The following is a 26,731-nucleotide window of genomic DNA, read 5'->3' as shown; positions in this document are numbered from 1 at the left end:
CCTGAGCAACGCGATTTCCGTCGCTTGCTAGCACACTTTGGACGTGACTTTGAGGGAATCTCGAAATTCATGAAGACAAAGACGACGACGATGGTACGAATCGCATAACTGAGTTTGATCTTGATGCTTATAAGACTAACGCTAATCTTTGCAGGTGAAAAATTACTACCAGCGACGTCTTGACTCAGGACAAAAAGATTTTGAGGAGATTGTGCTAGTTGCGGAGGGAAAGAAATCTCGTGATGAAGCAACTGGTTCTCTTCCAGTCCCCAGCGTTGCCCCGAAGCGCCGTTATGGAAAAAATCCATCGGCAATTGTCCCCCGCCCGCTTGCTCCTAATGGCGAGCTCATAGCTGAAACAGAAGATGGTCCCTTCCTCTCCAAGGGCAAGCCCATTACTATTCTACCCAAACCAAGGCCATTGCACGGTCGGCCTATACCTCAGAATCATCGAACTGTTAGTCGTTACAGACCACTTGCGCCAGCTCTCACCGGTGCAACAGCCTCGCCAGCTATTTCTACTATTAGTGAGGATATTGCTACTCTTGGTTGGGATATTTCTGGAGCGATTCGAACTCTGATTCCAGATCTTCACGACGGATCCTTCGTCGATGATCGTAACGATTCGCCGATCTTGCCTGCCACCAGTCAGCGTGCACAAGGAATGAAGATGCCGTCACGGCATAGTGTGGCGGCAAAAATGCCCCAAGAGCTGTCCAAAATGGATCATTTATCCTCGCAGGGCAGAATAACGGGGCAAATGGCATATATTCTACCTCAAATTCATTCCTACCATCCAAGTCCTGCTCAGGCTCCAGGCTCGCTATCGCAAGGTTCACAACCAGAGCTGGACAGACCATCTGTTCTCCACGATCCGTTTGGACAAGGGGACTATCATTCGCTAACAGGACAACCGGCTGGACCATCTCAGTCCCCTCCCTTATTTATTTTACCAGTCAAAGATGCTCATCCCAACACCGCAGCAGCCTCTGAAGCAAGCAACCGTCAAGTGCCTGCTATGCGCTCGAACACGCTTGATGGGACTGAAGAATACAGCCCAACCCCACTTTTTGCATGTTGAAGAAGTCGTTGATCATGAAGAAGCCCAGACTCAATTGGGAACGTCGACGCCTCCCGTGGCTGGAGCGGCGCCCTCCAGGCAATATCAATGCTGAAGTCCCAACTGCCTCAAAATGATGTTTCAACATGCTTCAACTTTCCAAAGACATATTGAAAGTCTACGTCATCCTAGAGTCAAGTATATTTGCCCTCAAATTGGTTGTATAAGAGTGGAAGCTCCAAAATGCGTGAATATGCCTTGTACACACACTTGCTTTCACCAACGACGAAAGAACTTAACGACAGCCGAATTGATTTGAGTCCTCCACCCACGTGTTCCATGTGCCCTAAAATGGTGAGGAACTGGTCGGAATTTTATAAATGTTGGCTGAGTCATTGCGTAGTAGAAAACTCGACCCCAAATCACATTTGGGACCATAAAAAACGCAGAGAAGATGAAGCTTGGAAAATTTATCAAAAGTCAAAAACATAAAATAGCATGTCTAAGTTGGTAGACACTTAGTGCCAACAGATCGGACGTGGGCGACTCGCTGCTCTGTCTGGGCCCGGGCCTCTTAAGGTTGTCCAGGCGGATATTCACCCACCTGAATATTCAGCCTACATGGCAGAAGGAGAATTTTCCCATTTCAATTGACGATGTCACAAGTTCCATTTCCAATACCCCTTTCATCTATCTTGTTGCTATCACAACTTCAAACTGGTGGTCATCGTATGGGACTCATGGTTCTATTTCAGCAAACTTTGGCCTCTCTAAAAACGAATCTTAGAAGGGTTTAATGTCTGCCTGTGCTTAAATTTTCAAGATCGCGATTCAAGGTAGCTACTAGTACTAGTTTGAAATTGTTGAGACCAGTGGTGTCCACGTGTTCTCCCTGTAGATATCACCGTACACTTGACCCCTTCTTCTTCCCCAAGCACCTACCGCTGACAGAAATAGCCTTTCTGGCCTATTTTAGCTGACATTTTTAGGTGGAGCATGGCGATAAAATAGATTAACCTTAATCACTTTGAATTGAGTTCCCTTCCAACCTTGAATGCAGCAATAAGGTTTTAATAAGGTTTTTAGACGGGGTTCGCCTACCTAACGCCACGTGCGATAGAAACCCCTAAAACAGATAAGAACTTCGTCATTTCATCAGCTATGGCGTGAACTTTGCCTAACAGATTGGCTGGTATTTCATGCCCACGGGCGGAGGGAGGAATCGTGGTCTGATTATTTCTAGGATGCATTCTTTACGAATCAAGCCTGTCACATCTGGCATTTGATTCGTCAGTTTTATCATCTGAGTCCTAACAAAGGCTTCAAACTTGGAAATAATATCTCTACGCTTACGGAACACGTAGATTAATCTAATCTAACAACAGTTGCGCCCGTGACCAACAATTTACAACCTTGGAACTCAGTTCACACCCCGAAACCATCGCAAGAGATCCACAAACTCCACACGATACAGCGGTTCAATTTTAACCTGCAAACGCGGTTGCCGACTAAATAATCGACAGGTTGACAAGACGTACTTCGCACGGGGATGACACGGAGTCAAGCCTACTCGAATGAGAATCGGATAACAGTGCGCTCCATCGCGAAAATAGGCATGCGATAGGAGGCCCATAATTCGGGCATGGAAGGACTCACAATCAACTGGGGGTTCATAGGGCTGTTTCGAATTACCGAAGACTTCCGAAGTTATGGGGAAGTGTCGGTTGGAGCTTCCGCTCTTTTCTCCGGGGCCCGGCAATGAGGTTTCACTCTCCGCCTCTATTTAGACTTGGCAGTCGTGGCGCAGGACATCCGTCGGGCCTCCGCTGAGGCGTCTTGGGATCTTTTCTTTCGGAAGATCCGATAGCCTATTATCGACACTACAATATACGAGAATGCGAAGACTAGACAGAAGATTCAGCTAATCTTGACTGTCACACGGTCTCGATGCGAATTGGCAGTCCAATGGCAGACTGCTCGGCGCCTAAAGAGGTCTAGCCGATAGGAGACCTTCTCATATCTATAATACAGTGTGCTTCATCTCACTAGCGCTTAGGCTTTTCGACCATATTGGAAACGGAGTGGCAAGATATATGGCCATTCCCAGTGTCGAAATTAGGCGGTCCATGGAGTACAGCGGCCATGCATACCCCTCTCTTTCGCTATCTCTATTTTCAACCACTAGGGGGTGGGTATTTCCTGGGGAGAGGGGGAGGGGGCGGGGGAAATGGTTTACAACTTTACTATAGCTCAGCGCGATCGCATGGCGTGATAAGCTACGCCAATGGCATGGCCTTAAATACTTTTCGCCCAGAAGTGGCCACCCGATTGCTCCTTGGCCTTTGCTTGATATCGGCATGTCAGGAATATTACCCGAGTGCCATTTGCTTGGCAGCCAGATTCTGGCACCCATGACCACGGCTTGAGCTGATGAACCAGATATCAGACAGCTTCCAAGACTTCCAAGACTTTGGAGGCGTGGAAAGTGAATTTATTAGATTGCGAGGTGGTATTGCTAGCGCCAGAATGAATACGCTTTCACATTCCGGAAAATGTCGGCTACCTTCGCTTCTAGTATTGCGTTTCCCTGGGGCAAGAAACGCAATCCTCGCTCGGTTTGGCTCAGTTTGGGGCTTGATGATAACACAACACCAGACTATCCGATAAGCCCTACACGGTCCCTGCTTTTCAAAGACTGCATGTATGACAAGTCTATAAGAGGGGGCTGCCCTGGCTGCACGGAAAGCATCCCTTGACTTGACGTGTGCTTTCTAAATTCAACACCCTACTGAGGCACGTGCAACATGTCGGCCATTCGCCCCGACTCGCCTGTGGATGGTGTCGTTTCGGTTTCAGGTCATGATACTTTCGATGAGAAAAAAACTATCAATGTGATCACCAAAGATGAACATCAGGTTACCAGTACATCCTTCGGGTCCGGCGGGGACGGCAGTGAAGATGACTGCGGTAGAAGTGATGTGATTATCGTCGATGGTGCTGATGCGGCAAATCATTTGCTCCCAATGCGGGATGACCATGACCCTGCTTTAACATTCCGGAGTCTCGTCTTGGCCTCTGGTCTGGCCTGCTTCCAGTCGGTTATGTACCAGATTTATATGGCATGTCTCTTATTACTCCTTCATGTGCCGTTTTCTTTCATCATCTAACGCGAGGGCAAGTTTAGTTCAAACCAACATCAATTACCATTCAAGGAACCTTCATCGTCCTCATTTCCTATTTTGTTGGGAGAGCCTGGGCCAAGTTTCTTCCCCGCGGAGAAAAGTTTGAAGCTCGATGGAGAGCGAAGGGTGGCCAAGGAAAGCTGCCCTTGTATATCACCATTCTCAAATTCATCAACAATGGGCCCTGGACGTTGAAGGAACATGCCATCTGCTCAATCACGGCAACGAGTGCTTCAAACGCCGCAGCTGCCTCCGAGGTATTTGCAGCACAGGAGCTGTTCTATAACATGTCACTGACTCCGGCAACTGTGATCTTGAGCACCATCTCCATCGGCCTGTTTGGATACGGAATCTGTGGAATCATGCGTCCCATTTGTGTCTGGCACGTTGATGCAGTCTACTGGAGTACCCTGCCTACTGTCAAGGTCCTCCAAGGGCTCCATTGGCAGGAGTTGAAAAATTCCAAGCCATTGAGATACTTCTGGTATGCCTTTACCGGAATGACACTCTATGAAATATTCCCTGCCTATATCTTCGTTTGGCTCAACTCTGTCTCCGTCCCGGTATTAGTCCTCCACCCCCAAACTGAGTATCAAAATAGCTTACTAACGCATGCTTTTCCAGTGTCTGGCTGCTATGAAGGCTACTGGTGATAAGGCTGCTGTCCTTACTAATATCTTTGGCGGAGCCTCGAACAACGAAGGGCTTGGTCTTTTTTTCTATCTCGTTTGATTGGCAATACGTAAGATGACCAATCTTCCATATACCACTACGGAAATCATCTGACTGTTACAGATTACCTCTTTCCAAACTGCTCTTCCTCTCACGCTGCAGGCACACCAAGCTGCTGGTTTTGTTGCTTGTTTTATCGCTATGATTGGTATTTACTACGGAAACGGCTGGGACGCAAAGTCGCTTCCTTTCATGTCGACAAAGCTCCTAATGAGCAATGGAACTGCATACCCGGTCGCCGATGTCTTTATTGACGGTGTGCTAGATGAAGAAGCGCTGCTCAGTTATGGCCTGCCAAAACTGACTGGAACATTTGCTTTCGCCATGTTCATGGCTAATGCTGCTGTGAGTTCGAAGTTTCCCTGAAATTCACATTAACTTCATCATCTGACATCAGTTACAGATCGGCGCTCTTATTGTTCATTGCTTTCTCTTCTGGGGTAAGGACATCTGGGCCGCGTTCAAAAAAGCCAAAGAAGGTCGATATGATGATCGTCATCACGAACACATGGCGAAGCATTATGAGGAGGCCCCTTGGTGGTGGTATGTAGGAGTTTTGATCATCAGTTTCATTCTCGGCCTCATCGTGGTCCTCAAGGAGGACGTCTCGCTCCCAGCCTGGGCATATGTTGTCTCCTTGGTAGTTGGAATCATCATATCGCCATTTGTGAGTGGTTTCAGTATTATTTATCTGACGGAGCTACGCTAACTCGATTTAGAGTACTATTTTGTACTCTCGCTACGGAAACGGTATTGCAACCAACAACCTCTCGAAAATGTTGGCTGGTCTTATGATTCCTGGACGTCCGGTCGGAAACATGTATTTTGCTGCTTGGTCGCACAACGTCATCTCAAATGCGGTCAGTTTGTCCAATGATCTCAAGATGGGCGAATATCGTGAGTTCCCTGCTCATATGATCGAAGCCAGTGCTAACGCAGATTTAGTCAAAATCCCCCCCACGTGTTATGTTCTTGACTCAGATTTGGGGCACTATCCTTGGCGGATTTATCAACTATGCCGTTATGATCTCAATTGTCAAAGAAAACAAAGTGGTTCTAAACACATCAAATGGCAGTAACTCTTGGAGTGGTGCCACGTTGCAGGCTTACAACACCAATGCGACCTCCTGGGCTCTCGCCTCCTATCTTTACAAGACAGGTACCCAGTACTGGGTGGTGCCCATTGGCATTGCCATTGGCGCTGCCTCTGTTGTTGCCCATCGCATCTTCTACCACGTAAGTACCCCGAGTCCGGTCTTCCCTGTTATTTTGCTGTACCGGCTAACATTTACAATAGTTCGTTCCTAAAATCCGCAACTTTGACGTTGCTGATATCAACATGCCTCAGTTCATTCAGTACGCTGGCTACATCCCCTACAACCAGAGTCAGACCTGCGTCCTCTTCAGCTGGGTCATCGCCGGCTTCTACGTTCAGTACTACTTGCGCAACTACCGCCCTCGCATTTTCAAGGACTATTCATACTTGATTACTGGAGCCTTTGATGGCGCTAGTCTGACTGTATTGTTTGTTCTTTCGTTTGCGGTTTTCGGCGCTGGAGGTGCTTCCCACGCATTCCCAACGTGGTGGGGTAACAATGCCGACGGAAATTATGATCTTTGCCCTTCTTCATAGATAGCAGAACTCAGAATAGCTTAATTAATGCTTCGGTGCGAATCGGAAGGTTGTACGAACCTTCAATATAATTGATGACTGTGTGCTCATGGCGTTCACATCATAGCCAATATGAAAGTTACAAAATTTCTATGGTCTTAGGAATAAATACTAACTATTAAATATTCATCCATGCCAAAATCCAACCTTGGAACGAGCCCGACATCTGCTATTTGGACATAATTTTGATATATGGACAAACACGGTCATTCAAGTGCAGGATATCCAGGTGCAAACGTGCGGGTGCGGGTGCGGAAATTGCGGTTGGCTAAGATGGAAACGACATTGCTCGTGTTGGGGCCAGACCAGCTGTCCAAGTCGGCAAATATTTGTGCTGAGTTATGACACTTAGTTTCTATCAACGAGCAGTCGCATGCTTGTTCAATGAAGTTTGTGAAAAAAGAGGGTGGTAAAAAAACTTGAAACCCGAACTTGACACAAACTTGAACCCCCCAAGTGCTATCACAATTAAGTGTGGAGCTTGTTATGTCATGGGATCCACATTGAACGAACAGGGTCCACATATATAAACACAGTGGCAAGAGATCGCCTGAGTACAACGACAAGTGTAAAAGCGATCATAGGCTTCTAAATGTCGACTCCAGGCGGAAGTCTGCATGGATAATAGTATCGGTAATTCCTTAGTATCAGCGGCTATTCCACGCTATATCTAGAGCTGTTTATCAGCATAAACAATACATTGACCCCTTAACAGATGATGAAAAAGAGGGGTTGGCGATCAACAATGATACAGTGGGTCAAATATCTATTGGCGTCAATTTAGAGACTCTCTCGACCCTCCATGAAGTCATAAATGAAGTTGATCCTTCGTTAAGGGTCATCTTCTCAAGTGTCGTCATCAAATTCAAGCTGAAGTTAAAAAAAACCATTCCCCATGCGTCATCTTCGCACTTAACTTTTAGCAACGTTACCCCTCAGGGCCCTCACTACAAGAATTTGGAAACATTCTCACCTCATTCACATATCAACATAAATCAAGCACGATGACTCCTACTCCCTTCGAAGAATATGCGGCGCTTATGAACCGCAACGGCGACGGCTACTATCTGTACAAACCCCAACCATGCACTAAGCTCCATCCCGGTGTTGTCGGATTTTTCGACAGACACGGGGGCTGGACCACGATTACCGACGTCTCAATCCCAGGCCAGGCTGAAAAGGACGGATACACAGGTTTTGGTATCCAGTTGATTAAGGACACACCCGAGCAAGCAAGCTGGGATACTCGGGCTTCATCAAGTGAAGCACAGCACAGCTTCGGAGTGACTGGGGGACTTTCAGGCGCCCTGAGCGCTGCACCAGTGGATGTCTCGGCTGAGGCTAAGAACAAATGGGGACAGACTGGAAAAGCTGCGCTTATTGCTGAACATGTCATTATCCACGAGAGATTCCGTGGGCCTTGGGGGACTCCACTTAAGAATTGGGTTAAGCAGAATGCTAAGGCACTTGTGAATTCTCCTTGGAACGAAGAGATCAAAAAGTTTGGTCTTTGGGCTATTAACAAGACTTGGTCTACCCAAGAATGCAAGATCACTATGGATAGTGCTTACAATCGGGATACCAGCGGTGGATTCGATGTTGGGGCTACCGGTGTGGCCAAGGGTGGAGTGAATGCTTCGTCGGAGGCAAAGAATGAGAATCAAGGCTGGACAACCTTTAAGGCGTCGGAGGTATGTAGATTGAGGCTTTTTGTCGACAGGTGACACTGATCATCACACTAACTCTTTCCAGGGAGAGAAAGGACTAGTCGTGTCCTACGGTGGAAATGGCTTCAAGCTTTCGACCTTTACCAAGTTCTTCACTAAGAACGTAAGCATTGCCTTACATGATCAATACTATATAATTTGTGCTGCTAACTGACCAATTATTTAGCCACTCAAGCAAACTCAAGAGAGGGCCATGGCCGCAGAGATCCTAAAACCTGTATTCGATGAGAATGGGCAGAAGATCGGTGTTGAGTTCTACAGGCCCATCTACGACGAGAACCACAAGCAAATTGGGCAAGAAAAGATCGACAGAGAGGCCGATAGGAAGCGCAAGGAAGAGGAAGCCAAGAAATTGGTAGAGGCTGGTGATGCGGAGGAAGAGGTGGATATCGAGTTTGGTGAAACTTTCGGAGAAACAGAAGAGGAGCGAGAGGCAGAAAAGCAGCGCTCTCGCAAGTTAGAAGAAGAGAACAAAGAAAAGGCTGATGTCATTATGGCTTCAGGACTGCCCGATGAGGAGAAGAGGGTTGCGTTGCTCAAATTGTATGTCCAGGAGGAGGTTGTATTTTAAATGATCACACCTGTGCCGGGATGAGAATAGAGCGAAAATCTAAATTTTAGCAAGCATTTCAGGAAAATCAAGACTGACTCTCACTACTACTAGTAGGAGAGTCGCTGGGCTTCTACTACTAGTCATAAAAGATTGAATTCTATTAGAATTTCTCATGCCGTGCCTGTCTTTCCCCTGGGCATCTTTGAAGGTCAGTGTTTTCTTACCAAACGGTAATATACCGGAAATTATGTAATTACCGTAATCTATGTAATTTACGTAATTTATACGTCGGTTCCCCGGTATTCATTTGTACCCGCAGGTTTTCCAAGGTTCCGTCAGGTTCTCCAGCTGAATGGGTCATGGGTCTGACCCGCAGTTCCCCATTCTAAGAAGTTTAATGAGCCTTCAAATGTTCCAACTTGAAGGTTCTATTAAGGGAAAGCATATAATATACGGCGTATTAAATGATTACAATTTATAAACTTCAGCAGTATATAATGAAAAAGATCCGAAGCTATTTGGGTACTATTTGAACGTTCCAAACGTTGTACATACTAGTACTACGGTCATAGTCAAGGTCTTCCAAGGTTCTAATGTTGACATTCAATGGATGTCTCCCTACTAGGATTGAAAGCATCAAGTAAGTGAAATATCCTCTTGCAGATGCTGAGACCTCATCCACTTTTTACAATGTAAAATTTGTCTTTTAAGGCCGACCAAGTCTCAGTCACCAGCACAGAGCTTAGTTCATGTGCTTTGACCTTGGCCTGCCAAGCGCAAGTCCAGAAAACTAGCCTCAAAAGGCGATCCGCAGGCGTCGGCCCATGACACCAAATTAACATTTGAATCGTCCTTGTTTTGCCACCGGCAGCTATTTTGCACACTTCCCCACACAATCTTCCCCTGGACCAGAAATATCTCCATAGATGAATTCCGCCCCATAAATTGAAGTGCGCGAACCCCTAAAATAGACTGACTCACTGTATCGGACTCAAAATTCCTTTCGCAAGCGCCTTCTACGGGAGCCACTAAAATGGAGGATTTAAACTATGTCAATGGATCCTATTTTCCTAGTTGGCGAATCTACCGAGGACAGAATCCATCGTCGATGAATCTTGCCAAGACAACCCATGTCTTCTACGCGTTTTTGAGGTATGATTTCCTTGTTCTGTACTTTCCTGGAAGACCTTTTCTGCTTGTGGAGCCGCGATCCCCAGGAACATTTTTGACCAGCGTATTCCATTCAACAGAGTCCGAAGTGATGGTAGCATCTACGTGAGTAATCGTTCAAACTTACGAAAGGTGAATTGATTTAACAGGTTCGAGTGTAGCACCTTGATGAGAAAGCGGACCTGCAGTATCCAACAAATGAGACAACCGGTTGTCTGCACGCATTTCGTGCGCTTAGAGATCAGCAGTTCCCTCACCTGAAATTAATCGTCTCCATTGGAGGATCTAGTGGAAGTCAGCCATTCAAGGCCTTGGCGAGCGAGAGACAATCTCGTCGACGACTAGCCCAAAACATGCGGCAGTTTGTCGATCAATACAAGCTAAATGGCGTGGATGGTGAGTAATCTGACGAAAAAAAAGAAAACCTGGAAGTTGAAATTTTCTTACCGACGAATCGCTAGTGGATTGGGAACACCCCTCAGACCCTGCAGATGGGCGCAACTATGTCCTGTTATTGGAAGAGCTACGCAGGAGCCTCCCAGCTCCACAATATCTGCTCACAACTGCTCTCCCCGTCGGGGAATGGTGCCTGAAGCATATAGATGTGGCAAAAGCAGCCGAACACGTGGATTTTGTAAATCTGATGTGTTATGATTTTGCGGGCCCATGGACTGGGCTGTCTGGTCACCAGTCCCAACTGTATGCGCCGACACGCCCCTTCAATGACTTTGCCAAGCGATCTGGCCACGACGCGGTAAAATATTTCCTAGCGAGAGGCGTCAAGAGTAGGAAACTAGTTTTCGGTGTGCCCGTCTATGCACGCTCGTTTTTGGGGGTCGATGGCGTGGGTCAGCGGTTTACAGGTCATTCTGGAGAAGGGGGCACTTTCGAGTATCGAGACTTGCCATTGTCTGAAGCGAAAGAATTTTCGGATCCGAAGTTGGGTGCGGCGGGCTCCGTTGGTGGTGAAGGGGGTTTTCTCAGTTACGATCTTCCAAGCACCGTGCAGATGAAGGCCGAATATGTCCGGGCCAACAACCTTGGGGGCCTTTTCTACTGGACAGGCGTTGCTGATGATGCCGGGCCCAGGAGTCTGGTAAGTGCGGGTTATGATGTGCTCAGCCGTGTGTGAAGGCTTGAATTTGCCGATCTGTAATCTGTACGAAGTACCTTCCAAGGATTCAAGGTTGCAAAGTCTCATAACATAGTATTTCCGTCTCATGAATGGAGTTTGCTCAACGTGTTTCCCATCTATCTAGGCTCCTGGTCCATCTGATTTCGAGTTTCTTTTCAATACTTAGCAGAATATTTTTCGTCAAACAGTCCCCAGGTGATGACTGTTCAAGTTTCCAGTATATTGAGTTGAAATTTCATTACCGCAGTACTAGTATAATTTTAACGAGTCAATCAAGCCATAAATCATCCAAACATGAAAACACATGAAAACAATCATGACATATTCTAACAAAGAGTGGCAAAGTTCTCAATCATCACACCTTCAAGCTCATCCAGCACAGTCAGGTCCAATCCCACCTGGTTCACAGCGACCATGATGATATCAAAATGTTCCAAGCTGTTCTTGTTCCACTGAGTCTTCTCATCCATCCGGGGTACGAAAGGGACTGTCTCCGCCGATACCAAGGGATCCGCAAACGCAACGTACGCCTCCCACTCCGAAAGCAAGTGACGCACCAGAGCCAGAGCCGGCGAGTTGCTCAGCACCGACTGTCCGCGCTTAAAACCCACTCCCACCACCAAGATCCGTGTCCGATAGTTGCGTTCCTTGGTCGGCTTACACTGCCGGATGTATTTTCTCATCACTCGGTCTCCCAATCGTGCGGGCCGATCAGCCATTCTCTCCGTTGCCGCTTGGAGTAGAGGGAACTCGGAGTTCATGAGGAGGTAATATGGGTTCACCGGGATGCAGTGACCACCAACACCGAGGCCAGGGGAATATGGCTGATAACCGAACGGCTTGGAGGCCGCCGCGGCCGAGACCTCGAGGGCGTTGATTCCAATTTCATGACACGCGTCGGCCATCTCGTTTGCATGGGCAATACAGACCATACGCTGGCAATTCTCGTACAGTTTTGTCATCTCGGCAACCTCGGGGGAGGATACATGGACTAGGTGCTCGAAGATTTCCTGGTATAAGGTGTGGATGCTAGCAAGTGATCCAGGAGTGATATCGTCGAGACCGGAGATGATCTTTGGAATTGCTTCAAACGCAGGGCTGACGCGACCGGGATCGACACGCTCGGGAGACATGCCCGCCTTCAGGCCCTTGGCTAGCATGACCTCCTTGACGAGTTGGCGGGTCATGCCGACTGCTACTGAGCTTTCAATGATAACAGTCGATCCCATCCTTGCATATTGAGCGACAAGAGAGATGGCACTCTCGAGATGCTGGGTGTCAACGGTGTTGTTATTATGCAGACGAGTAGGAACGGAGATGAGGAAATGGGTTGCCTTGGAAATATCGCTGGGGTTGCTGGTGTAGTAGATGTTTGGATTTGTCTCCGTCTCTTTTAGCAAGTCAAGACGTTTCTGATCCACATCGTAGGCTTCAACATGGTAAACTTTGGCAAAGGCCTGAACAAGTTGATAGCCCACGTAACCCACTCCAATCACAGCCACAACGGACTCAGAAGGTTGTGATGGGGAAATATCCACACTAGGGAATTGACACAGGCGATCATGATCTTCTTCCAGCTTTGACTCATGTGGAGGTGTATCGATGCCATTGTTGGATGTGGGTTGGGCCTTGAAGAAGCCGGCTGAGTTTTCATCAACAGACCCATCAGGTGATGGAAGGGAAGATACAAAAGCACCAGTCATGATTGTATGTATAGATTATTTTGGCTTCAAATTCTCAAAGCCCAAGAATGAATAATATGCAAATTTTTATTGATCTTACATAGAGACTGTTTCTCTTATATTTATAAACTAGCACAACGTATTCAGTATCGCTCTCCAGTGTTTCTCCAGACTCCTCCTCGCCAGTTTTTCCTCAATGATTGAGTCTCAGCTGAAGTTGTCCTCTGGTCGAGACGAATACCCTACCAAGAACAAGGTTTTTGGACAGACTAAGGCAAAGGAATTCGGCTCCGGGTTCGTATATCATGGTCGTGGCGCTCGGTGGCACCGAAAGCCTCGATCCCAAGGCAAAAGACTCATCATGTTTTCTTCCAATATTGATAGTTTCCGGCCAAATCCGCTAGTGGAATAGTGCATGCTCACCTAGATCTCCCAGGGCTCTAGACTCTCAACTCAAGCCCAGGAATTTGCACATGTGTTCTACCTCACGCAACCAAGCCCACAATCCAGCCTTGGAAGACCTAAATTGCCATTTCCGCTACATGTAAACAGAGATAGTCTGAACCTTGGAGGGACACTAGCACAGTTTATGAATTTGCAGCATAACTATGGGAGCCCTACTGCTAGCTTAAGCAATCGTGTCACATTAATCAAGTATTCTTTGACTTTCCTACACTTGATTAAAATCGTTTCAATGTGGCTGTAGTTCATTACAATGGCGTCTTTGAGCCACCAGCGGCAGCCTGATGTCAGCCTTACAAGGTGAGAATCATCGTTTCCTGTCATCTGGTTATCATTGAATGTTCAATTGAATCCAGATGTCATGATGTTGACCGTGACGGTCTTACGGTAGCTCTGCAGACGGAGACATCTATCACGATATATGTCCTAGTAGTACTTACACGGATATGGATCACTTTCCTTTTTCATCAGGATCAATCATTATTTCAAGCGTCATTATATCTATGGGGAGAGACATTCTACCTAGTTCAAGTTCAAAAATCGTGGTGTAAAAGGACAAGGTAACTCAGACTAGGTCGTACCTGCCGCCACACATACAAAAGACGCAGAATCCAGGGGGTCTGTGGCGTTTCTCCAGGTATCGTACCAGTGATTAAAATACCTAGGTACAGTATTACAGTACTCTGTCCGTACCCAGGTGAAATATCATCCATGACCTGAGCACATCTGCTTGTTGAATTGCAAATTGCTTTTTTGAATCACTCAGCTATTACATATTTTTGATGTGCATAGAACAAGACAAAGCGAGGGTATAATTTCCTTATTTTCGCTTAAATGGTGTAATGCTCTTGGCAATTCAAATTTTACGAACTGAGAAACTCGTGGCATTGAGTGGGATCCTCCTAATAGTGCGGGGGGGCCCAGCCGCAGGGGATCACTTTAAGTTCCCGCCCGGGGGCGTGTGGCACATAAGTTAGTTTTACCGACGAACGAGTCTATGAACTGCAGGGGAAAAAAATAGAGTTAAATAAACGAAAATGAGAAAAAGATAATTAAGACTAAAATAAAAATAAACTTCCGAGATCTGAATCTATCCAGCTAAACTAATTGGCGTAGAGCGGGCATCGACCTCGTATTGCGAACAACTCATTCTCGGATTTCGCCTCAATTTTTGCCGCTGGCATCGGCCATTCTATCCCAAGGTGAAAGCGCCTCGCTAAGGTGCTCGAATTTGCACTTTATGGTTATACCAAGCCATGGCTATTTGAATTCGCTGCGCTGCCCCTGTGGCTTTGAAATATTCTATCTCGTACATAACCCTGTCTGGAGTGTTCATTCACACATTTTTCATTCGTTATATACACCTGACTTCGAGCAACCATGTACACTATTCAGCCCGGGAACCCGGATAATGTAGTGTCTATGGAAGAAATGGACATTGAATCTCAGTCCATCACAATTCCTGCAAAGACATTCCAGCCTCCAGTGAATTGCCACAGTACCGCGGATATTTCCCTTCAACCAACATCATTCTTTGGGAATATCCTTCATAAATATCGTGCCTCATCCGGCACTGAGTCTTCTGCCGGATCAGATATCAACACTCGTTCCTCCTCCCCAAGTGAAAATCCTCGTAGCGATGCTTCATACAGCATCCCGAGTCCTGGGCCAGAGAGCAGTGCTGACTCGCGCTCGGATTCTTTGGCTTCGAGTCGAGACAATGGTGACGGAAAGCATGGCTTTGTGTTCCCCCAAAGAGCTGCTATTGCACCAGTAATGGCCACTTGCCGTGGGGCAGATGGCCATGACTTCGACTTCTCTTCACCGGAAGACAGAGCTACTTCATTCTTCATCCCTCAGATGACGCAGCCTCGCAAGATTGTTGTACCAAAGCCATATTCGGGTCAAAATCTGCCAAGGCCCTCTTCCCGGAATGAACTGTCGGATGATGAGGTTGATCAAGTCTTAGTACCCCAAGCTGTTCAGGCCTCAACTACGGGGTACAAATCATCCCCGACACACTTTGCCGCACAGGATGGTCTCGGACCTGCCTTGGAGGAATGGATGGACTGTGTCACCACTGCTACACCAAAGCCACGACCTGAGCACTCGCCCAAGAACCTAAAGAGAGGAAGACGTACTATCGTCTTACAAAAGCACCTCATGCAAGCTGCAATCATTAGCTTGAAGTAATTCTAGATCCCCTTCCCTCAGATACAGAAGCAGATGAACCTCTTTACTAACTGGTTGTTTTCTTTCCGTAGTGGACTTTGCATCTTCAGCACATGGTGGTGGGGAAGCTACTACTATATTCTCCTGCCTTTCATCACGGCCACAGTCGCTTTGAACATCGTTATGATTGTCTCCATCATCTTCAACTTGATTCGCCGTCGGATATTCCCAGAAAACCAAACCATGCCCGAGAAGCCAGAGTCGCTCGTACTGGTTATTCCCTGCTACAATGAAACAAAAGAGGAAATGTTGAAGTCTTTGAATTCTCTCATTTCGCAGAACAATATCGACCAGCACCCGCGTGCCGTCATGATCATCTGTGACGGGAAGGTTCGTGGTCCCGACATGGAAAAGACAACTGCGGATTACCTCTTCGAGGATATCCTGGTGAAGAAGGACTATCGCATCCGCATTCCGGCCGCATATCTTGCATGGGATCAGCAATTTATGGATATCGAAGTACAAAAGGGAACATACCAAGGCATGCCGTATTTTTGTATCATCAAACAACAGAATCAGGGCAAGCGTGACAGTCTCATTGTGATTCGTTCGTTTTTGTTTAACTACAACATTCGCTTTGAGCGACCGGAGACTGTCTTCACATCAGTTTTCTTTGCCCATATGGCCTCTTTCATTCATGAGGCAGGTATCGAGCATGTGGATCATCTGATTGGAATGGATGCGGACACTGTGTTTGACGATGACTGCATTGCTGAGCTCCTCTTGCAATCCCGGTTCGACCATGTCGTCGGAGTCTGCGGCTACGTCGCGGTTGATTGGAAAGACGGCAACTTCAACCCATGGCGCTTATATCAATCTGCCGAGTACACTATTGCCCAGGGATTGCGTCGTCTTCACCAATCAGTCGCCACACACAAGGTGTCTTGCCTGCCTGGCTGTTGTCAACTGCTGAAGATCTGCGAAGAGACTTGTGGCCCGGAGGTTTTGATTGAGAAATTCGGGTACTGCCCAACTTTGACCGATGGCATGCTCACTCAGATTCGTGCTACAGCTAGTGAAGACCGCAACCATGTTTGTCACATGCTGTCCGCAAGACCCAAGGTTCAAACTCGCCAAGCACTGAAAGCAAAGGCATATACAGATGTTCCTCGGTCTTGGTCGGTATTTCTGTCCCAGCGTCGTCGTTGGACTTTAGGTGCTACATCCAATGATCTGCTACTCGTATCTGCCCCCGGCGTGCAATGGTTTGAGCGGATCTTGGCCGCGGTAAACGTTTTCACTTGGTTTCTGAACCTTTTTATCTTCGCGAGTGTGGCTAGTTTTATCATGGCTGCTACTAGTAAGTTATTCTCTGTATGCCTTGATCATGAATATATGAATTAATTTGAATCTAGCTGTCCCGGTCGGTATCCTGATGGCCTTCGTCTCGGTGATGCTTATTCCCGTCACCTACTACTTTTGCATTCCCCTTTGGCTATGCAATAAGTGGCTCGATCGGATTCAGTTCTGGCTTGGATGCTTAATGTACATGTTTTGTGGTCCATTTTTAAACATCTCTGTGCTTCTATATGCCTGCTGGTACATGGATTCCTTTGGATGGGGAAAGACCAGAAAGGTAGTTACCGAGAGCGAAGAATCGGCAAAAGCTCTCACTACGACACCGACATATGCTCTCGAAGAGACACCATCCGAGCCTACCGCACTCCCTCAACGACAAGAGGCTCTCTCTGTGCGATCCTGAAAATAACTTGTGGGGTTTGTTGAAACTGCCAGAGTGCCCTGTCTTTCTTGGCCCCTTCTTTGCTATATTTGTGTATGTTGTGTGATTTATTATGATTCTTTTTCATGAGGCCCCTTTCCGCGGGGTTTGAGTTGGATGATTTCCTCATTCTAGACTAGAGACATACGATACTACTAGTATATAGAATTTAATCAATTCCTATTCTTTGAAAACACCCACACCATGAACTCTAGTCATGCTATTCGTCTTCCTGGTGTCTCAATAACTCAAAATAAATGTGTTGCAAAAATGTTTCCTTATTCTAAAGCATCGCGTGAAATTACCGCTTAACTCTACAGATGTCGCAGATATCACCTTGGCACCTGGGCATCGAGAGCGAATTTTCAAATAGTAATATGGCGTTACCTGTGCACATCATGATTCATACTAGTTGTGTTTCTGGAAAGTCTTCCCATTAGAACCTGAAAGAACTTAAAAATACCAGCCAGGTGCCCAGCCCTGAGGATAGTCGTTCTTCATCACGGTTCAATGCTCATTGCCTGAGTTCGATTTCTCCACGTGGGCATTCTGTATAGTTATTTTAAGCGACTGGGTGCATGCGCCTACCACTGGACTATCTTAAAGTAGGTAATTAGGGCCTAGCCACCTTCTAAGTTCGACTAGGCCACCAGTGACAGCTGGCTAGCTCCCTCAACTGTGATGATAATGTGGCGAGACACTGTTCAGATTGATGCACTAATTGTCACATTGGGGGCCACACCGCCACTAATGCTCCCATGCAGCTGAGCACTGTCCTCAAAATTGGGGCACTCGAGCTTGCGAACTCTTTATTCAAGTTGATAAAACTCTTTACTTGAATTCGATGTTCGAATGCTGATCAGTTTTCGATAACGCCGTAAAATCATGTTAGTTGTGGGGGATGTTTTATCCTCTGCACAATGAAAACCTTTTCTCTAATTGTTTCACCAAATCCCCTTTACACTATGATTTACTAGTCTCTACAGTTCCAGCTCGCTCTCGGATACAGAAATAAGTTCAGAAAACTTTGACACTAGCTTGAGGAAGTTATACCTCATCAGGAAGGGATTGACGGGATCACCGGCACTGCATGGATGGCTTCAGGTTTTCCTGCATGAAAGAACTAGTATGACAATATTTGAAAATTTTGAATTCTCAAAGACCTAATCTGACACAGGCGAAGACATTAGGTAGCAAAATGGGATATTATTAACGAAATCTAAATCCAACCCGAATTAATTTCCAATTAATAAGAAAGCCCCGAGTAGGGCAATCCAGAATGACAATCCAACCACTTTTTTCGACGTACTACCCGTACCGCTTGTCTCCCCAGTGTAAACAGTTTGATTTGAGGTCATATTTGTGTGCTGCGAAAAGAAGTAAGACGACGTGTTATTCCCCGGGTCATTAGGAATAACACAGATAGCATTCGGCGCAGAGGGTTCCTTGCACCGATTATTATAATCCGAAGTACGCTGAGAGTCGCTGCTGTTGAAATATGCCTTGAAATAGCTGATTGTCATTATAGCGTCTTCCTCTGGTGGACCCTGAGTCCACCCGGATGCCCCGTTACTCCAGTGACTGAAGAGGACAGCAGTGTTCCAGGATGGGACATCTGTTATGAGATCCCAGAGCCAATTACCATCGAAGTAAAAGGAGACCCGATCGGGCGTCCAGTCAAAGCGGTATTCGTGATAATCGCTTGTCAGGTCGACAGCGAGAACTGGACGACCGTAGGTAGATGTATTTGGGAGCTGATATCCATCGATAATGGACTGAATCGAGTGAAAGACCAGGTTGAGTGGGGAGAATGGGGTTGTCGAGTTAAGAGTATATTGTCCGTATTGACGAGAAAGAAGCTCCATGTCAATCTCTTGCGTATCATTATAATACTGCACTATGTTAGAAAAATGGAAGAGCTGGGAATCTGGAAGTTACTTATATGGATGCAAAGCTACTTACGGAGAAAAAGGCACTGCAGGTTCCATTGACTGGAGTCAATTTCATTGATGTGCGGAACGAGCCATATTGAATATCATCTCGAACAGTTTTGACCTGCCCGCAAGGAACGAGTCCATTGGATTGGATGTCCCCGCGAACATATAGTTGTAAGCCAGCATCACCGCCCAGTTCACTTTCGGTGGAACTCAGGGTAGCATTTCTGAGAGGGTTGGAGACTACATTGGCAGCAGTGTAGTTTGTTCCGTAATAGCCGGAGCTTGGATCATAAGATGTCCAATATCTTTGGATTGACCAATCAGTATCGAGAGAGATGTTTTGAATGAAGAGGAAGTCTGATTCAATCAGGTCGGTAAAAACTTCATGTCGGGCGGACGAGGTGGAATTCACGGAATAACCACATTCACAATCCGAAACCACTGTTAGGGGACGGTTAGTTTAAAAGATAATTGCATAGAGGCGAGTCCTGAAGGGGAGAATGATCTTATAACATACCTGGCCGTATCAGCCCCAACAGCAGAGTTCTTGAGATAATAGTACGAATATTTCCCATCCCAAAGATTCAACGAATATTGCGACTTTTTAGAGTTTATACTTTTTTTCTGTTTTTCTACACTTTTTTTAATTGCGCTGAGATCCATGAGACACTTTATAACATCCAAACGTGGACTGCATGGGTTTCGGCAATGGTGTCACTTGATAAATTTCGCCTGCGTGATCCAAATAACGGCCATCGCCTAGCCTTGCCACCGGCTAAGCCGACAGTATGGGGAACTAGTTTATTTACGCCTCTTTGCCAAGTTAGTCTCACAGCTAGTCTCAAATACGAGCGCATAGCCGAACTCCAGTGGCGGCAGAGCCGCCAAGCCCCGAGGCCCAAGCTTACACTAATTATTAGATGCATCTTAGGCGACTGGGGAAATGATTTCCTGGTTTCTTGCGGTTTTTGCCCATTATCTTGGCGAAACTGAATAAAATTCGAAATCTGATTTGACATCAAATAATTCAGCGGGGCATGATGCGCCCTGCACGTGCGAAAATCCGGGGATTACGGCAGATGAGAACCATCTCCATTTCTACTGCATACTGGCTTAAGCCTAGATGCTTATCCTATTACTGCACATGTGGTGGCAGTGTCATGTCAATTAGAAAGGTCTAACTCTGTCCCGCATCGTGGCTCTCTTCAAGGTAAGTCTCGGTGACTAGACACGTTGAAAAACCTACCCAAGTCAATTCCTCCATGATCCGAGCGCGTTCCGAATTGTTGCGCTTCTTCGCGTTTTCCTTCATGGCGAAGTTCACATCGTGAAAAATACTTTCTCGTCTCTTTCTGGAGGCATCTTTGGACTTATATCTGCATAGCACGTAAATTCAATCAGTAAGAAATAGGGAACAGGACCAATGTGCGACATACGAATGGGCCCACTGGCAAATAAAGAGAACCCGAATTTGACAAATCTGGGCTTTAAAATAGAGTTTATATCTTCGTTAATTAAATTGGAAAATGCTCCTTCTGCCAGGGAGATAAACATTCAGCCCTGGAGGTGAAGAATATTCAGGTATGGTGGCTGGTATTAGGAGCTTCACTTGACCCAGAAGAAGACCCCAGCGACTTCAAGAGCTCCCAGAGTCAAGAAAGCGCCAGCCCCGCTACTGCCTAATGGCGTACCAAATCTCAAGGCAGCTTCCGCGAACCATGACCCGACTCAGGCTGGCCAGGGACCGTCCCCATTTTGTGTCGAGTTATCCCTGTGCTCACACTTTGAGGATTGCGCAAATTGCCATTTTGGTAAAAAGTCAAACAAAGTCCATTGCCAGCTATGTGAGTCATCCGACTTATCTGGCGATGACCTCGGGAGGAGGCAACCGGCCTAGAATTAATACTGGCAAAAGTGAAGAAGCAGCATAGTCTGTTTGGAGATTCTGAGAAAGCTGTTGAAGCATTGACTGGCGCAAGGCGTGTTCATGAGATGCATAACAAGACTATGTCCACTATTTTGCGTTTTGGCAATCAAGAGTACTCACTCACACAAGCTGGAATAGTATCTTCTGTAAAGCATAATGTGGTTATAATGGAAATTAAACTTCTCTAAGCGTAACAGAAGCTAGGGATAGATATGGATAACGCGCTTCATACTGTTAGGTCATGTGGTCTCTATAGATCAGACCAACAGCCCTGTGTAGATAGCTCTCTCTCTCTCGTGCCTAGTAGAACTCCTTCCCTTCTTCACGCTTCCTATACATGGTCCATCGCATATGTAGACATCGTTCTTTTCCCCACAACACATATGTACAATGAAGGAGTTTGTTTTGATGAGAAGACTACCAAGGAGCGCAAGAAGAAGGCGAAGACTACAAAGCCCTTCCAGAGGGCCGACGGGTCTAAGATGTCAAAGAACCACAAGGAGGAGGAAAGTCAAGGTACTTGTATCTATTCCGTTCCGCTATCTACAGCGCTTAGTGCGATATCTGTAGTATGAAGAACTCCGAAATTCCCCCATGATCAAAGGTATTAGTGGACTAGTAAGTTCAAAGTCATTTCCATTGTAACACCTAGTCAAGAACACCTAGCGGTTGGCTATTTCAACGGAGTATCCATGATGGAAAGGGGACTCAGGCTTAACCCCAAAAACGCCCAAAACAAAAAAAGCCTCGACGTAGGGATGTGAAATTGGAAAATAAACCGTAACCCTTCAAGTTTGAGTGCCAGTGCGCTACTAGGCAAATACATAAATAGTATTATGACCCAGCTGCGGCAGAATATTGAATCGAACATTTAAAAAATCTACTAGTAGTAGGTAATGTCTTCCACCACCGCCCAGGCGTGATGGTGGAAGATAGCGGAATGTCAGGCCTATTTCTCTTCTCCAGCTGCCCTGTGGTCTCTTTCTTCACCTGGGGTCCACTACCCCCAGTGATAAGGCTGTATCTCTTCATTCTATGGTTCGCAGTAAGTGGATGAACCTTCCCTATTTACTATATATTTCCTTTTCCTGTTCAGTTTGGTACATACGACCACAGGGTGTGGAGAACAGGGCTTCCCGTCCGCTCAGCCGTACTTAAGCCACATACTAAACGCGGTGAATTCTCAAGAAGCCCTCGACCTTAAAACAGCACCGTGTTTTGTATTAGGGTGAGTGAGGGTGACATGGGTGAGAATTTTAGAGACTGGGGGTGACAGAGGTAAGAACGGGGTGAGAACGGGGTGAGAGACCCACCGCAGTACTCGCATTTTAGATAAATAGCAGTCCAGGGGCGCTCATTAAGGCCTGCCACTTTTTATTTGTCTTTGTCTCTCAGCTGAAAGACGATGCTCCCAGAAAATATATAGAAAAAGCTCGCCGAGGGAAACGCTTATAGGTTTACCCTTGACTATTAGAACGAGCGGGAACAAGAAGAAAATACTATTTGCTATAAGGAGCTAGCACCGGCTACGCTCTAGAATTACGAAAATACTATATTGAACTGGGTATTGTAAGCAGTCCTAGCAAAATTTATATTTTTATTACTAGCCCTAATAAATTATAGGTGGAGGCTGTCCTATAACAAAGCAGCCAATACAAACTTAGCGAAAGAGGAGCCTAATGTTACGCGACAACGACGTGTAGTTAGTAAGTGGGCGATACTTCTCTGTAAGTAATTCTCAGATACTTTGGTCGATAGTCAGGTCCTTTAGACTATAGAACTGCACTGTGAGTTAGGGGCTCCCTAGTCGGCTAACTACCCAAGTCCGTCTGAATAGAGACTCCCTAGAGATCGGTGTTGGCTGTGAAGTCGGATATGGAACGAGGCCTTGTCAACTGGTTGGCAAGTCTAGCAATAGTAGAAGCAAGATTCAATCTGATTGGTAAACTGTAGAATACAACTAACAATGGTGAATAATCACGGAGAACTAAATACATGCTAGGAAATGAGGGTCCTTACATATCCAGTCTCCCCTTTCCGTCCGAAAGGTTTTCCCTTTTGTCTGGAACGGTTCCCTTTCCTCTGGAATGGTATCTCTTATCTCTTGTCCTCATATGATCAGATATTGTATCTTCATGTATATGTATCCTTACTGCCTGACTGCCTGGCTAGCGCCCGTTCTAGGACGATATAGTTGATTGGGTCTTATATATCTATTTCTATCTTCCTCCCTATAGATCTATAATATTATCCCCTTCTCTAAGGTATTTCTCTTCAAAGACATAAATAGCCTAGCTTCCCCCTAGGTAAGTGGTCGCTATCCCTTGTTCTCTTTATCTTCCTTCTTCCCTTTATTTCCCCTCTATCTTAATTCAAAACCGGGAGGAGGGGCATTCAAATATTGAAGGGTATATTCACACCTAGATAATTACTACTAGTTGATATCAGTACCTACACTAGTATGTAGATACCTACTAACATATATGGCCGTCCATGGGTCCTTCGGGTCCTTTTTTAGTACCTTAAATTCGATTGAACAAATGTTGGAATTTCAAAGTTCAAGTTCTGACGACTCGGACTATCTAGGTACTAGTAATTGTTACATCTAGTTCAGGGTGCTATAGTTCAAGGTGCTATAGGTGCCGACTGATAAAGTCATACGAGTTTCATGCCCGAAGAACTTGAAGCTGAAATTTGAACTTGAATTTGAACCTTGGAAGCGTTCTCAAATAACCCATATCATCCACCATACATAGTACCTAGTGCCCTATTTAATTGATTAAAAACGGCTACTCTTGACGCCTCATTGACTAGCTCGAAGGTGCATCAACGCAAACATCATAGCCAAGCCATAAAGATGCACAGTCTGTCCCGACGTATGGGTTCCACTCATTGAACTATTCCAAATCAGTCTTAATTCGCGTTATATCTTCACCTAATGGGAGGAATATGGGAGGAATGGAAAAAAGACATCTGGAAAGGGGCTACAAACCTCTGCTGCTGTTATATCGTACTGGGCTTCGATAGAAGCGCAGTCGTCTCCATTGACGACAAGATGATACTCTGTGCAGTCAGCGACGGTGCTGGGCTCCACTTCCACGGCTGTCGATGTTGATGACGCTGTCACTGTCGAAGTTGCAATTGGTGTCACAGACGAGGTTACAGTGTAGGGAGCGTCGACGCAGACCAGGTAGCCTAGCCAAAGGGACTCACACGTCGACCCGACAGTTGGATTCCATGCCAGGAACTAGTAACATGGTCAGTAAGCCATACAGTCTAATAGCAATAATTTGTGATAAGAAATCTCAATTTGCGTCTGCCTACCTCAGCAGCAGTAATGTTGTATTCCTCTTCGATGCCGACGCAGGTATCCCCGGAGACTACTTTATGGAATGTAGTGCAGCTAGGGTCAGTACTTGGTTCCTCGGTTCCTGAAGCTGTTGTCGAGGTTGCCGTTACAGTCACCGAGGACGACGAGGTATTGGTACTACTTATCGTGCCGATACAAACAGCATCACCTGTAGTAGTGGGTCAGTATGTGTTCAAAGTATTGAAGAGAAGAGGGTAGAGGGAAGAGAGCGAGATACAAGACAAGGTGAGGGGTGCACTAACCAACGTCAAGGTATGTACAGCTCGATCCAACTGCCGGATTCCAGCTGTAGAATTCGCTGAGAGTAAAGTTACCGAACTCGGCTACGATTCCGGCGCAGGTATCATTACTCTTAACGACATAGTACGCATCACCTAAATTCGTTAGTACTGATAATGAAAGCCCTCAAAAATCCCTGGTGGGAAAGAGCAACTTACAATTAGCTGCGATTCCCGTCTGTTCTGGAGCCCTCGAGACGGAAGTGGAAGAGCTGGTGACTGTTGTACCGGATGTAATATAGTCGGAGGAAATCCAGTAGGCTGGAGAGCATGATGCCGGCAGAACAGTCGACGTGGGAATGGTGGCGTTTGCCGATGGATTACAATATTCTTCCAGGAGGTCCTCGCAAGCTGTTGGGAGATCCCATATCGTCCAGCCATTAGAAGTATCGTCTTCAGTGATGGGGCAGTATTCGGTCAATTCAAAGTACAGTGCAACAGCTGATGAGTTCAAAGTCATGTTCTGGACTGTTGGGACAATTGTGGTTACAGGCCATGCAATGTCCGATGTGTTGAATACGGGGAATGTTGTCGGCTGGGCAGGCAGCGTCGTGAAGGCCGTGGGAGGAATGACCCAAGTTCTGTAGGCGCAGTATCAGATAATTTCAATCAATAGACGATTTAGGAAGCAAATGGATCTCAGAGTGAGGGAAACCATGAACTTACACATCCCAGCTTGTTGTGATGTTTGTGCTTGGGACAACCCAACTTGACGTTCCTGGGGGGCTGATTATATATTAGTCAAATGGACACCGGAGCCAGCAATCGAAGAGGGCAGAGGAGGGATTAGACTCACGAAATGCAAATGTAGTCTCCTACCATACTGCCTAAGTTGTCACAGTCTGTCCAGAGAGTGCTAAATGGTGATAAGAGTACTACTATTAGCTATGCCACTATCATAAGTGGTTCTTCACTCATTCAGATGAATATGAGAAATGGTGTGAGTTCAGTCTATAGGGGAATTTTGGAGGAAAAGCATGGTTACTGACGGATTCCACGAAGTCACCTGGACTTGATAGAAGGTTTGATTTTGCAGGATAGATGAGCAGGTGTCGTTTGCCTGGACCTTATATAAGGCGCACACAGCGCCCAGGCATACCTGTTGACCTACCTGAACGGAGCAGTTAAGTGTGCTCAAGTTGTTGTCGATGACGAAGTTAGCCGTGGATATAGAGTTGGCCGTAGCAATGGACTGACACGTGTCACCAGACTCGACGGTGTAATAGCTAGAGCATGTAGCCGTGGCCACAGCCGAGGCCGTCGCCGTCGCTACCGGCGAAGGAAGCACGGTAGCGACGGCTGTGTCTGTATAAGGGTAACTGGAGCCAACTGCTCCACAAGAGGATAGCAGTGACGAGTATGTGTCCGGACTATAGCGCACTTGGCCGTATGATGAGTCCAGCATGGCTGCCTCATACATATACATGCATGTTGAGCAATCCGAGACATTTCCCATTACCACAGCTGGCAAGCAGTATATAGAGCCACTCGTGATACAGGCGGTATCCAATGCCCAGACGAGGGGATTGACGATGGCCTGTGCCGTCTGTGAGATATTTCCAGGGAATTTATAAGTTGTATTTCCACAGGCATCGTCTACATCAGCCTGGAAGGACAGCAGCGAGCTTGTGCAGTTGGTCGAGCACACACCATCGAGAGCAGCTGCGCTGACATACCCGCCTCCAGCAATGTATGATGCAGAGAATAGCTGATCACACGAGATATTCGCGGCTAATGCAGTTCCACAGGCAGTTGGAAGACCGCTCGGGGCCGCATCAAACAATTGATATGCTTGACCGAAAGGAGTGAGGACGATCAAAGTGAGGATCGTAAGAACTCTGGCATGAAAATGCCGCCACGATGTTGGCATCGTGATGGGGGAAAAGAGTGAC

At 46.5% G+C, this 26,731-nt stretch overlaps 8 protein-coding genes across 8 annotated transcripts; 5 read left to right on the top strand and 3 right to left on the bottom strand.

The window, feature by feature from the left end:
• Positions 1–69: 69 nt before the first annotated feature.
• On the top strand, positions 70–1,081 carry N7483_007957 (uncharacterized protein; the record flags this gene model as incomplete). Its single annotated transcript, XM_057091394.1, has 2 exons — positions 70–93; positions 155–1,081. The coding sequence occupies 2 exons, from the start codon at positions 70–72 to the stop codon at positions 1,079–1,081; spliced, it is 951 nt and encodes a 316-aa protein (XP_056946135.1).
• Positions 1,082–3,864: 2,783 nt separating this feature from the next.
• On the top strand, positions 3,865–6,607 carry N7483_007956 (OPT family oligopeptide transporter; the record flags this gene model as incomplete). Its single annotated transcript, XM_057091393.1, has 8 exons — positions 3,865–4,179; positions 4,245–4,805; positions 4,867–4,968; positions 5,038–5,319; positions 5,378–5,641; positions 5,694–5,834; positions 5,920–6,210; positions 6,272–6,607. 8 exons carry the CDS (start codon positions 3,865–3,867, stop codon positions 6,605–6,607), a joined length of 2,292 nt encoding a protein of 763 aa, XP_056946134.1.
• A 1,043-nt stretch (positions 6,608–7,650) lies between these two features.
• On the top strand, positions 7,651–8,944 carry N7483_007955 (uncharacterized protein; the record flags this gene model as incomplete). Its single annotated transcript, XM_057091392.1, has 3 exons — positions 7,651–8,337; positions 8,399–8,476; positions 8,540–8,944. 3 exons carry the CDS (start codon positions 7,651–7,653, stop codon positions 8,942–8,944), a joined length of 1,170 nt encoding a protein of 389 aa, XP_056946133.1.
• Positions 8,945–9,959: 1,015 nt separating this feature from the next.
• Positions 9,960–11,228, top strand: N7483_007954 (glycoside hydrolase family 18 protein; the record flags this gene model as incomplete). Its single annotated transcript, XM_057091391.1, has 4 exons — positions 9,960–10,078; positions 10,177–10,201; positions 10,258–10,492; positions 10,558–11,228. 4 exons carry the CDS (start codon positions 9,960–9,962, stop codon positions 11,226–11,228), a joined length of 1,050 nt encoding a protein of 349 aa, XP_056946132.1.
• A 329-nt stretch (positions 11,229–11,557) lies between these two features.
• On the bottom strand, positions 11,558–12,934 carry N7483_007953 (nucleotide sugar dehydrogenase; the record flags this gene model as incomplete). Its single annotated transcript, XM_057091390.1, has 1 exon — positions 11,558–12,934. One exon carries the CDS (start codon positions 12,932–12,934, stop codon positions 11,558–11,560), a length of 1,377 nt encoding a protein of 458 aa, XP_056946131.1.
• A 1,821-nt stretch (positions 12,935–14,755) lies between these two features.
• N7483_007952 (chitin synthase-domain-containing protein) lies at positions 14,756–17,309 on the top strand (the record flags this gene model as incomplete). Its single annotated transcript, XM_057091389.1, has 3 exons — positions 14,756–15,564; positions 15,640–16,907; positions 16,963–17,309. The coding sequence occupies 3 exons, from the start codon at positions 14,756–14,758 to the stop codon at positions 17,307–17,309; spliced, it is 2,424 nt and encodes an 807-aa protein (XP_056946130.1).
• Positions 17,310–18,384: 1,075 nt separating this feature from the next.
• Positions 18,385–19,839, bottom strand: N7483_007951 (glycoside hydrolase family 16 protein; the record flags this gene model as incomplete). Its single annotated transcript, XM_057091388.1, has 4 exons — positions 18,385–18,437; positions 18,637–19,219; positions 19,290–19,705; positions 19,782–19,839. The coding sequence occupies 4 exons, from the start codon at positions 19,837–19,839 to the stop codon at positions 18,385–18,387; spliced, it is 1,110 nt and encodes a 369-aa protein (XP_056946129.1).
• A 4,162-nt stretch (positions 19,840–24,001) lies between these two features.
• Positions 24,002–26,709, bottom strand: N7483_007950 (uncharacterized protein; the record flags this gene model as incomplete). The annotated part of the gene is made up of 9 exons (XM_057091387.1): positions 24,002–24,088; positions 24,184–24,293; positions 24,405–24,438; positions 24,516–24,709; positions 24,804–24,935; positions 24,999–25,420; positions 25,506–25,565; positions 25,636–25,662; positions 25,829–26,709. The coding sequence occupies 9 exons, from the start codon at positions 26,707–26,709 to the stop codon at positions 24,002–24,004; spliced, it is 1,947 nt and encodes a 648-aa protein (XP_056946128.1).
• Between the last annotated feature and the right edge of the window lie 22 nt (positions 26,710–26,731).

Source organism: Penicillium malachiteum (assembly GCF_028827825.1).
Source record: "Penicillium malachiteum strain IBT 17515 chromosome Unknown utg000003l:1.0-4950554.0:1.0-4952489.0, whole genome shotgun sequence".
Classification (NCBI taxonomy): Eukaryota; Fungi; Ascomycota; class Eurotiomycetes; order Eurotiales; family Aspergillaceae; genus Penicillium; species Penicillium malachiteum.
This window is presented reverse-complemented; position numbering and strand designations above follow the sequence as displayed.